The sequence below is a fragment of the Lagopus leucura genome, unplaced genomic scaffold (assembly GCF_019238085.1).
Source record: "Lagopus leucura isolate 7727_CA_CO unplaced genomic scaffold, USGS_WTPT01 Super-Scaffold_100015, whole genome shotgun sequence".
Taxonomy (NCBI): domain Eukaryota; kingdom Metazoa; phylum Chordata; class Aves; order Galliformes; family Phasianidae; genus Lagopus; species Lagopus leucura.
The window spans coordinates 7,594,809-7,607,793 of NW_024962269.1; the positions used below are offsets into that span (position 1 = coordinate 7,594,809).

Genomic DNA, 12,985 nt, shown 5'->3' on the forward strand with positions numbered 1-12,985 from the left:
GGACTTTCTGTGGTAAGGCATGCTCAGAAAGAAGTAAGCAACATCTGGGTGGATTTTACGATTTGAAACAAACGCAAATACATTTCCAAAATTGTATAAAATATATAGTAAGTAAAGTAAGGCATTTTAAATGGCACAGCACACATTTTTCTCCATGCTGAAACAGCGTAGCTTGAGAGGCAAGATACCCAAACAAATCCAAAACCAACAAATTTTAGCTAAAAAACAACAACAAAAAAATCCCACACCAGATAAATAGAACAGCATTGCCATGGATTGATTCATGTTTTGAGTGAGTTCTGAAACTGAATATGTTCCTCCATGGAATGGCTGATTGGTAAACTCTGAAAAACACCGTTAGAGAACCAAGGGAAAAGGCTGCTGGCAGTGAGAAATTCATTAAGATGCTGGCTGCTCTCACATGACCTAAGTTACTAATGTACTCACTTGAACATCAGGCACTCACTGAATCATGAAGTAATGCATTTGACAATGTTTTTCCATACTTCACACATATAGCCAAGAATGGCTTAGGACAGGTTATTCACAGCAGTGTAACTCAATTAAGATTAATCCAGTAACAATTTCAGCAGCTTTTGGGGAAGCTCTGCTGTTAACTTACCTTGACAGGCCCCAGTTCGAATGTTTGGAATGAAGCCTCGTCGACAGGGATGTGGCTGTGCAGGACACATTTCACAGGGGTGGCCCCATGCTCTCCCAACAGTTGCACAGCAAAGGGTTTTTGTGCAGACTATTCCACTGAGCTGTCCCTGGCACATCTGGTTCGTGACCAAAGTGAAGCAAGGGCCGGTCCTGTAATCTGTTTCAAAGATAGGAAACATAATGAGCACCACAATAAAAATTTGTAATAAAGCAAAGCAACAAGATTCAAGCAAGTCTTTTGCACATAAATTTCTGACTACCCCAGCATTTTTACTCAGTTGTGCTCTGCTAAAGGTTTTTCTCAGATCTACTTCTCAATCAGATCCATGGAAAATAAGCAGCTCTATCAATACACTGTGACTATTTTACCAGTGGTATTATATGTTTAAGATTCTCCACAACCTCTTTGCAGCTTGGTTTAATACCTAGTAACACTATCTGGGCAGTCTTTATGCTAGTTTGTTTTAAATATTCAGCACATTAATTAAAATAATACAGATAAAAAGGTTAGGATGAGTTTATTTCCACAAGTTATTCTCAAATGAGTCTCGAGGGATATGAATATAGATTGCAGAAAGTTTTTTGAGGACAGTTTTCACTGTTATTCAGGCATATGCTGTACCAGATATGTGGGTAAGCTTTGCCTACAGCTGAAAGGAGGGCATGTGGAACACATCTGCTTTGATTTGTTTATGGTAGGACAGGCCACTTATCCAACAGAAAGAATTAAACTAAGATGTTAATAAAATACTAGTAGACTTTATTTTGTTCCATTCTCCAAGGGCAACAACCAAATAGTGGTACTGCCAACTCCTGCTGTCTCCTGCATATCCGGGGTGCACACTACAGTTAATTCTTTGTGAGTGACCCTAAAATGTTTTTCTGTTACACAGCACCCAGACAGATTCCAGTGTCCTGTCAGCACAGCCAGCAAATTATAAACCTGATGTTTGTCTGTACTGAAATAGTTACCAGCTGCCTAAGCCAAGGTCACTAAGCAATTCACACTGCCTTGTAGTGATGACATCATGAATTCCTTCAATTTTCATGCCACTTCCAAATTTTGTTAGCTGAAACATGTTTCCATTAAACCATTGGTATTAAGTGTTAAAGACTGGACATCTTTCTCTTCTGCCCACAGGTCTCTTGTTAGACAACCAGGATTGCTTCCCAATCCAGGGGCACCTTGAAAACAATCATTCAACTAATCTTTATTCCATTCCAAGGACACCATGTGGATATACAATAATTCTGTTGACTAATCAAGCCACTCTTTGACATAATAAGTAAAATGGCTTACAGTAGTCCTGAATGCCACCAACAGTCATCCCTGATATTGTGGACCAACATAACACTTTTGGAGCAGCCGTCATTAAATATATAATATATTTAATGCATATAAAGTAACAACTTAGTTTAATTATTAATGATTTGTATTAAAATACATAAATAAGAGAGCAACAGAAAATAAAAAAGGATATTTGATCTTGTTTTTGTGAAACTAATGCATTAGTCTGGTTTGATGGCAGTGGCTGCAATTCTCAGTGAATTCTCAAGGTGTTTGTCAGCAATTTTTGATGAAATTTTACTTTTCCTGTACTTCATCCTTCCAAGTAGTTGTTCACGAACGTATGTAGTGCCAAAAAGCGATGACACAAATAAGGCATGATTGTGAAGTGAGGGGTATTTCTCTCTGCTAAGAGAGGTCTCACAGAAGTCTGATAAAGAGGCATGATCCATTTTTTAATTGCACCGCACCCCGTGCCCTGGTTTCAGCCCGGATGGCGCTCATAGCACAGCCGTTGGTTGTGCTGAGGGGATTCGCCGGGCTGCTTGGCGGGAAGAGCAGACCATGATGGCGCGGGACAGGGCAGCGGCAGTGCAAGCTGCACCAAGCTGCATGCAGCCCGCGGGCTGGACATGGCTGACCAAGCCTACCCACATCTCTCTGCAGAGCTTCCTACCCTCAAAAAGATCAACAGCCTCATCTAATTTTGAACAAAACAAGGTCTATGAGAGATATCTCTTCACTGAATGCAAAACTCCTAACGTTAAAACTTCTAATATTAAAACAACAGATGGTAATTCTTTAGAAACACCACAGTTTGGTGTTGTCAACGTGAAAACTCCAGCGTACCTCCTAAGAATGAAATCCTTTATTGTAGATTGTCCCCATACAGTTTAAATATAGACGGTTAAAAGAGGAGGCATTTTGTTCTCTGTGGAAGCACACATCGGACAGCAATGAATAGCCCATCTTGTATTTTATGTTGGAATATGAATGGATCAGCATTTACCATTGTTTGCTTTCAAACTATAAATGACCTAGCAGTGGCTAATATGACTTCGAAATATGAAGTTTTTTTATAATTTTTTATCTTTTTTTTTTTTTAAATAATTGCAAATCTTTCCTCAAGGTTTCAGTGACAAGAAATAGGCTAAATATGCACTCGAAACCAAGCTATTCCAGCTTCTAATTGTTATTACCTAAGTTCATAGCATTTCAGTATAGAGAATTATTAAATCTCTTTTAACCTAATCCTTTCCCTTGATAAATTTTGTTCTTAATACTCAGTTTTCTGTTGAGTACAACTTTCCTCCTATTTTCTCAAATACAATCTTCCACAATCTTAACACTTTGGATTTTCTTTTGGGTTCTGAATGGGAAATTCTAAAGGCCAAAAAAGGGGCAAGAAGATCATCTGTACGTACTTAATACTTACTGACCTATAACCACAGGGAAATCCACATTCACTTGAATTCCAATGTTTTTATAGAGGTTTAATCAAAAGAGCTCTAAAATTAAAGCACTCTTAATATCGAGTTGAAGATTTTTTTACATGTTACAAGCATAAGCCATACAAAAAGGAAATGGTATTCCACTAAAACAGTGACAGAATGAGAAGGTAGTAGTATAACAAGTAAAGAAGTTTCCTTGAGCTACATCATCTCCCTTTAATTTTTTTTAAATTATGAATTATGCTGATTTCAGAAGATGTTGCAAAACTTACATAGCCAGTGCTACAAGGCACTAACATGGAATATGAACTTAAAATCCTAATCTTTACTTTGTCACAATGAAGTTCCCTTATGCATTTATGACTGCAATTAATCTGCAATTACTCAAACTACCTTATGAGTAAAGCTCAAATACAAGGTTCCAAGTTATCAATAAGGAATTGAAAAGAGGAGGGGGAGGGGGGAATACTTCCCTTTTTTTTCCCCAAGAGATAATAGGATTTTAAATGAAAAATATTGAGACTTGACAATATTTTAGTAAAATTACATGTTAAAGATGTACAGCTGATGATTCCAATGTTTGATGATATTTCTAATGCAAACTTCAGCATGTGCAAGTAACATTCAGTAAGGCATCAGCCATGGTTGTCTAACAATTTCATCTGCCTCTTCACATATTTTTTAGCTATTTCTATAAAGAAACCTCAGACAACTGAGAAGACAGCTGAAACTCTAAAAGCACTTTAAGTTCACCTGTGTCAGAAAGAGCAAGAGGGCAATGGAATGAGGGTAGTGTACATCATGTGAGAATCCAGTTTGTTAAGTCTAAGGGAAAGAATCAAGCTGCATTTTGATCTACCTTGTTCCTGTTTTAGCCATAATCAGCAGACAATTTTTGTTATCCTCACAGAAGATCTTTTATGTTCCTAAAGCCATCAGAGAGGTGACTGAAATATGTAACTCTGTCAGACTTTGATCAAAACAAAGCGGAGCAATAAATACCAGTAACTGTTCCAGTTAAAGCTGGACAGCACCAATGAGACTGAAACACCAGGATAGTGCAAGACTTTCAATATCAGATACACTTCTTAAGTTCTCAACTCAGAAAGCTCTCAAGCTCTCATTTCATGTTAACTGCAGTTTGTTTTCAAGAACAATATCCTATTTCATGTAAAAATAATGTTTAAATACGATTTTGAGCAAACAGAACCAATATTAAGCAGTTACGCCAGTGCAAGGATGCTGAATGAAACTCTGCTCAGTCTCCTCCAATATTCATCCCATATAAACCTTCTATACAGAATACTTGATGGTTCAAATTTACAGCCTTATTTTACAAACTTAATCACCTGTTGGGGAGGTTGACAGATTCTTCCAGCCCTGTTAAAATAAACTGATCACAGAATGAGATGCTAGCAAGCCACCAATCATCTTACCATAATCAGGATTATATTATTCAAAACAGGAAAACACCACTTCTTGCCATCATGGATGATGACAAAATGAGTGCTGCTTTGCTGGTTCTCAGCACACAGCACACACAGCTCATGCAGTCCCACATGCTACAGCACTGTCTGAGCAACAAACCCAGGAGGTTGCTTGGAGGAAGGAAGCGTTTCTGTTAGCTGCTACCACTCCATATGGGTAAACTCTGCATGAGCCCCAAAATCCAGCCAAGACTACTGTGCAACTGAAACCACTCGGCAATGCAAATGGACAACTTTCCTTTTATTCAGTACAGGGAAAAAAAAGGAGTAAAAATAATATTCCATTATCACGCACAGAATAAGAAAAGGTAAGAAGGGGTTCTATGTCAAAGTGCTGTAGATCTCATCTTTATTAGAACTTACTTTCCCACTTAGTAGTGTTTTTGTTTCTAGTATTTTGTGAGGAGATGATTAGAAGGGAGACAGAACTACAATGCAGGAACACACCACTCTGCATAGCCTGCTCAGAACTGTGCACTGGTCACAACGTAACCCAAGTGAAATCCACTTGACAGTCCATGCCTCTGCTTGGTCTGCAGTCGGAAAAGAGAACTGCAAGTAATTGTACCTGAAAACGCTCATTAGGAACTTGATCTCACACAGTCAAAGAACAATGTTCACAAGGTTGCCAGTCTAAGTTTCAAGAAGCAGTGTCCTTTTAACACAGTGCACAACTTAATAGGTAAGTACAGTTCCAGGTGTCTCCAGAGTCAGGGATCCCACTGCACAAATTTGTGCTTCTGTGCTCAAGTATAACATTTGGGAAATTATCCTCATATTTTATATTATCCTCATATTTTAATAGCATAATTTTAATAGCTCCTCATATTTTAATAGACCCACAACACAACTGCCCTGTGTCTGCTCAGTGCACCGACTTCCAACTATTTCAAAAGTCAGACACGGTAAGTCTCCACTTGCAGGTGACACTGAAATGCCAGTTGATAAATGCATCCAATCCCAACACTTATTTCCACATGGGCCATTTCCTCAAATAATTACTCACTGTTAAGCTCTCCTCTGTCCCCTCCTCCCCTGAGCCAGACACCATTACTCATCCTAGTCAGATCTGAATGTGTCATAGCTGGAAAGTACATGGCAAAGATATTAGAGAGTGTTCAGAAAGAAAGAAAAAACTTTGTAAGTATTTTAAACCTTATGTCCTACAGTGCCCAAGCTTCTTACCAATGAGGCTTGGTGGATTTAGTTGTGGTATGTGAAGAAAGTATTCCCATGTCACTTCTGTCTGCTGCTTTCCAGTGCCAGAGGTGGCTTCACATATTAACAAGGCCACCTTTCAGCTGCACCAGTGCACAGTTCAGCACAGAGCTCAAATTGTTAAGATTTAACACTGTTTACTGCTAGGATATCACTGGAACTGGGGAACCAGTGCACCTGGTCAGTGCTGTAAGGCAGAGGTATGAATCTGGCAGTAGAAATGGCTCAAAATACCACAGCTGTGCTGTGGACAGATCACTGCTCCAAGTTGCCTCTCGTTAATTTAACAAGAGAAAAAACATCCATGGAGGCATATCCAACACCTGCAATAAATAACTTCCACCGGTATCATAATTTTTTGTTCTGTATTAGTTAACCACAAAAATTAGTTCCTGCCTTATGTATCCCAGACCTACAAATATTATCCTCTAATTCATGAATCCGACGACCCCATTTCTGCACGTCTTCCTCACCTTTGCTTGTCGCAAATTGTTCTCATATATTGACTTGCTGGCACACTTCAGCCTAGATTTATTTTCCATTCTGTAAGCTTCTTCACAAATGCCTTTTTGCACAGACGATCTGTTTAACATTTCTATCTAACAAATATTATCTAGTCTTCCTAGGATACTGGTTAAAGAACAGGGCTTTTAAATAACTGCTTACTAACCACATAAGCCTAACGTTATCAGCAGCAGTGGGTGTACAGAACAATTCAGGCTGGCCATTTAAAAGAGTATTTTGGCAATCCATTTTCAAGAACAAATATACAACTACTTTCATGCCAATTTTATTCTTGACCCAGTTCTTGAAGTCTGTAACTGAAAAGTAATAACATTACCATAATAAAATAAAAAAATAATGTTCAAAAAATTATTACAGAATTGGAGTGATTTGTTGCACACATTTTAATCCAACACGCAGACTAAGCATTTCACCAAAATCAAGGCTGTAGCTCTGTTGTTCCCAATTATGTACGGCTGCAGTCCAAATACAGAAAATTGTTACCACATTTTATCCTTTTCCGTGATGAAGAAAACAGTAAGCAATGCAGCTAAATGCAGAACAACCTCTCATTTCTGAATAAACAGTTACCTGACAAACTCTGACCCACTCTACTTTGCTGTGTGAGATACAAAACAACACTTCTTTACAGATTTTAATTTTTCCAGTTTCTTTCACAGGCTAAAAAGAAATGCCTCTTTTTTTTGCAGAAAAAGTAACTAACATTGGTGACACATTTATTGTGAAGACCGGGTGATTGTTCAGAAGAATAGATTCAATTGAAGAACTCTGGAAGTTTCACTTAAAAAGACTAAGTTGGCTGAAGTTTATTACTACTTTTTAAAAAGTAGAGTTCTTAAGAAGTGCCACGTTATAGAAACAGTCTTAACATACCACAAAGTATTAACTATTTAATAGCAAGGTAAGGACAAAGCTAGTAGACAGGCTCTGCTTTTTTTCTTTGGCTCCAGAAGACACTGACTGTAAAATAGCTGAGACCATCCAAAAGTAGTGCAAACTGTGTAAGAAAAATAGACCCTAATGAGTTACAGTATATTAAATAGACCGACATCCAAAGAAAGGGAAAATGCTTTCAGACAATGCAACACTCAGGACTTAAAGACATACTGCTCACATTTTCAAAGAAGGAGCGGTATAAATGCATTAGAAAGAACTGTGGGGGAAAGGAAGGGGGGAATAGTATATAAATGTTTCTCTGCAGTGTCATGAAACAAAATACAATTGCAGATCATTGGAATCAAACTCAGCCCAGGACTAAAAATGGGTTATAAATAAAAAAGGGAGGTGAGAGAATGGAGGAAAGCCAATTTCACCATTCAAGCTAAGTGAAATACGAAGAGTAAACATACAGCAGGAACAGCAAGAAGTCGACTTTCTTTCAATGTGGATAACTTAAAGGGAAGGCAGTAAATGTAATTATGGTGTTTGGGGTGTTGGTAAGTATATATTATCATAACGACACACGGACAAATGTTTGTGGTCCTAACGAATGCAAAACTTCTAAGCTCTTGGCAGCTCCTTAACAAGGTAATTAGAGCAATCAACAGTTTCTTCTTACTCCTTCCCAACAGCTGCCAGGAATTGTCTGGCTTGCCCTAAGAAAGCTCCCCCTTTTCAAGAACTAAAAAGGACCAGCACTCCCAAGGAATTATGGAAGTGGAAAAGCAAGGGGCATGTAGATCATATTCCTGTAAAGACACTCTTCTTCAAATGGCAGCCAGCTCCCTGACCAAATCTCTTCAACCAGGCACTTGTCTGGGTTAATGCATTCTCTGTACTTCTCATATACACATTTTTTAGTGATGACTTTAGTGATGACAGATTTGACATGATGTCAATACTCATTTATTTTCCTTTTAATAACTAATACTGTTCTTTTTTGGGTAAATTTTGAACACACTGTTTAACCTTGTAAATAGCCAGCTAAATGCGTTAAAAATATATCAGAAAAACAATGATAATATTCAGTGCATTATATACATTTGCACATAAATACTTTAGCAGTGATTGCACTATGCTCTCCCCGTATCTCATAAAGTGTTACAAATCTAAACTGATAACGTACAAAAAATTACTTCAGGCAGTAATGTCTCATCTCTACCTCTACAGTGAAATGCATCAACTTGAAACACCATGCCTCTCTTGTTTTGGAAGATCCTTCCTCAGTGAAACTGTGTCATCACTCTGTTTACACCAATGCAATCATGATCAGCACCTGGCTCATTCTGCATAACTACGCATACGAGATCTGCACTAATATAGTGATCCAAATATAAACACAATAATGGCATGCACTAGTTAATTCTGTGTAAGTTTGATGGTATCTCTGTTGAAATGTTATGGAACACATACTGTAACTGCAATTATTTCATGCAATTAATAGCCACTGCCAGAAGTAGGAAACATCTCTCTTCATGAAGGGAAATGATCTGATCTTGACTGACAAATATTTTCAAGTATTTCAAGCCAGCCCCTACCAGCTCAACTGACAAATACTTTCAATGCTGATTTCATACAAGAACAGGATCTCCTAGTTGAATGAAAATGATGGCTACCCATGGTGTTCCCTGCTCACATACTTACACTTACATGACATACTAATACTCATGTATTTAATCACTGGGGCTTTTTTATTTGCGTGTTTTATGATCCAGTAGATACTGCTACAGACTACTTCTCAATTAGCATTCTTCTGGTCTTTGGATTTTACACGTTTTCAGCGAGCCTAGGGCTCTCTCTTCATAATTACTTTCTTTTTAATATTTACTGAAGCATTAAGCTGTTCATCATGAACAAGCTGCAGAAAATCTAAGTTATTCAGAGAGCTTCTAGACTTCTATATTTATTGGAGAGCGCCAACGAACATCAGCTACATTATCATTTAATGAAAGCAAGGCATATTATTTCTTCAAGATGTTCTGCCATTCCTGTCTTCACTGACAGCTTAGTTGAACGTGTGTCCTTGCATAGCACTAAGAGGTGGATATCAAAGAATGAACGGCTTCAAATGTCTGAGGATTTTCTGCATATATCACGTTTTTAAGGGATTCTCAGGATTTAAGGGTTTCTAAGGATTAGAGAAACCGTTCCTGACAATTCTCAATTAAACAGCCTGTCAAAACTAAATCAAAACTGTTTCACAGGAAGTGATTATAGCAATATACATTCTTGGGAATACATTCCTAATGGAATATACTCACAAAAGTTGCCTAGACATAGTCCTGGCAACCTGCTGGAAGCGTCCCTGATTGAGCTGGGGACTGAACCAGATAACCATCACTGGACCCTTCCAACCTCAACCATTCTGTGATTCTGTGGGGAAGCTCATTTCTTGTGACTGTGCATGCACAAACTGCCACACAAAGAAACAGCCACTAAGGGGATAAAGATAATGGAGAGACCCATTCTGCATCAGAGGCCTCCTTCCAAAAGCTAGCCTATACCAGCTCAACTGAAAGTGACACACACCAATTGTATTTAATTCATTATACCCTCATGGGGAATAGCATCAGACTCCTGAAAACATGTGCACTTCAACAAAGTAATGCTGATTTCATACAAGAATCTCCTAATTGAATGAAAATGATGGATACCCATGGCATTCCCTCCTCACATACTTACACTTCCATTTGAAGCACAGAATGTTTCAGCACAAGTTTTCTAACACTGGATATACAGAGAAGACAAGAAATTACTCAATAGAATAGGAATCTCTCAGAGATAAGACAGGAAACCACTAGCATCACTAGCTCCCCACATAGGAGTACTTCACCTTCAGGTAACACGGGTGAATTAGCCTGTTATGCCATCCAAGCCTCCCTTTTTCAGTATATGTTGTGTATTACGTAGCTTGGTATAGCACATCACTGCTGCCTAATCGGATAAACAAACAGGAGTGGAACCTAAAACACATGAAAATGAAGAGCGCCGCAGAACGCAGAGTCCTTTAAATACTTTTTCCATACATTTTCCATTCTTAAAAATCATCAAAATGCTTTGTAATTAAGTTTGCTATGTACAGATTTAACTATATAAAATATAGATAAAATAATAATTTATATGAAATGTACAAAACACTAACAGGCTTTGCTGCTGTTTACAGATAAAAGAATCTGTAGAAACTGCTGTTGATCCAGATGCCTGTCTAATACATAATACTTCACAGCCTTACAAAATGCTGTGTAGAAGAGGATGGAAACTACTTTTTGGCCTACTTTCTACACTGACATACTGAAGAGGAGGGATAGTCTTGTGGTTGAGACACTTGGCTGGGACTGAGATGACCTGGGTTCAGTTTCAGACTCCACTACAGACTCCCTGTATACCCTTACACAAGTGACTTAATCTCTCTGTATGTAACGTAGGGCTGCCAATACTTCTGGACGCTGTAAGGTTTTTTCCTCTTCAGACTACACAGCCTTCGGGACACAGATTTGTGCGTTCTGTGAACGATAAAGGAAGCTTTGAGCTGAATTCTGTCCTCTTGGCATTATTGCAATAAAAGGAGAAAAGATTTTTTGCATAATGTTTTTTAGTTTTGAATCTTCAAGTCTTTTTTAAATTCAATTAATTGTCTGTTTGTAATAAATGACCAAAAGAATTAGCTCTTGAGATTTTCTGTGCTGGGCAAGTGCAACACAGCAGCAGAACACATTCCACAGAAGAACTCATGCACAATCAATTAGGTCGTCTAATTAATTTTCCAACTCAATAGATGCTATGAACTATTTTTTATACAGAAATATATCTATACTGGACACACATGTGTAAAAGCAATCCAAAAACTTTAAAAATCATAGAGGAGAAGGACAGATGATATTCACTTGAAGGGAATGGGCTGCTACATGGGAACAATGCCTTCTCACGTGGGATTCAAATTTCTGATGTGAGAGGAAAAAGCACATGGGGGGGGAAGGGGGAAGGGAAGAGTATTTTCCAACTGACAAGGCTGTGTATTTACCACTAGAGACTGACTTGTTAATCAGTATTTAGAGTGATTTATGACATTTATCCCATAATCAGGAAGAAAGAAAACTGGCACACACAAAAAAAGCAAAAGCACTTAAAAATAGACTTGAGTGAAACAGGGACAAAACCACGGATACTTAATGCAGTTCTTGAGCAGAGATGACATGAGGCTATAGAATCTAACAACAGAGATGTACTTGTCTACTCCTAACTCAGACAAAACTTCAAGTAACATTAGCATGAACTGTTACTCGAACTGACTGCAGAACAAAGTTTGAAACAAGTTGAAGAAGGGCCACAGAATTTTTTCTCTCACAGCATCTTCTGCACTAGATCTTTGCGATGAATTCTGCTGCACTGCCTTTCCCATTGCTGTGATCACCTGAAAACGATTCTCCCACATGAACAAAGAGAAGCATTTGTGAGACTACAGTTATAATTGTGATGTCTCAATCAGAAGAGTGAATTGACACATTTCTAAGTCCTAAGGGAAATGCCAGGCAGTTTTAGACATACACCTTATAATTCACGATTATGGGAAAGATGTCACAGAAGCACAAGACACTTCAGTTAAGGCTTTACCATAGGCATTTCTATGTAAGCACAGACTGCTTCATAAGTGAACTTAAAAATCCTATAGTAAATAAAAAGTGATAAACAACCATCACTCCAACCTACAGCATTTCTTCAGTTTTCTATTAGTAACCATACAATGTCCTCTGTTGCAAATACAGAGAGCGGATCTCTCCAAGGATCCAACAAGCCAAGACAGCAAAAAGAAGAGGGAAGAAAAACACAAAGGCAGCAAAGACAGGTTGGATCAAAGCAAATCCAACACAAGTGGAAGCACAAAAACATGGAGAGACAAACACTGGGAACCAGCAGGCATCATGTGAGAAGGGCTGAGAAAGAAGGGTAGGAAAAGGACAGCCTGAGAGTTTCACCAGCCAGTAAGGAGAGGGATTATTGCCAGGACAGGCTGGCCTACTAACTAGTGAAAAGGGAGGCCTGGAGAGCCAACTAGTGAGGAGCGGCCAGCCAGGAGAAAACATCCAGGAGAGCAATCCGCACATCAAGCAGAACAGGAGCAGCCAACAGTGCTCACCTTCACATGCTGAGAAGCACAAAGATGCCTGAGAACTTCACAGCGATGCAATGAGTTTACCACTGATGCAACAGACCTCACTATTCCATCTGAATATGCACTCTGAAATATTACATACTAGCAAGCACTCAGGTGACCACAAGAATAAGCAATGATTGCAGAAATCACAGACATTAACCTTGTATTTTCCAGGAGGGCTTTCCCCTCCTCCCCTACTCTCCCCATCTGTGGAGTTGACTTCCATATTTTTTCATTTTCGATATTTTCAATCTGATAAGGT

General features: G+C 38.5%; 1 protein-coding gene across 1 annotated transcript in view; it reads right to left on the minus strand.

The window, feature by feature from the left end:
- Positions 1 to 12,985, minus strand: part of FBN1 (fibrillin 1) — a 145,796-nt gene that overhangs the window by 96,035 nt on the left and 36,776 nt on the right. Inside the window, exon 6 of the mRNA XM_042875783.1 lies at positions 623 to 820. Coding sequence (XP_042731717.1) covers positions 623 to 820 — 198 coding nt within the window. The remainder of the gene's footprint in view (positions 1 to 622; positions 821 to 12,985) is intronic.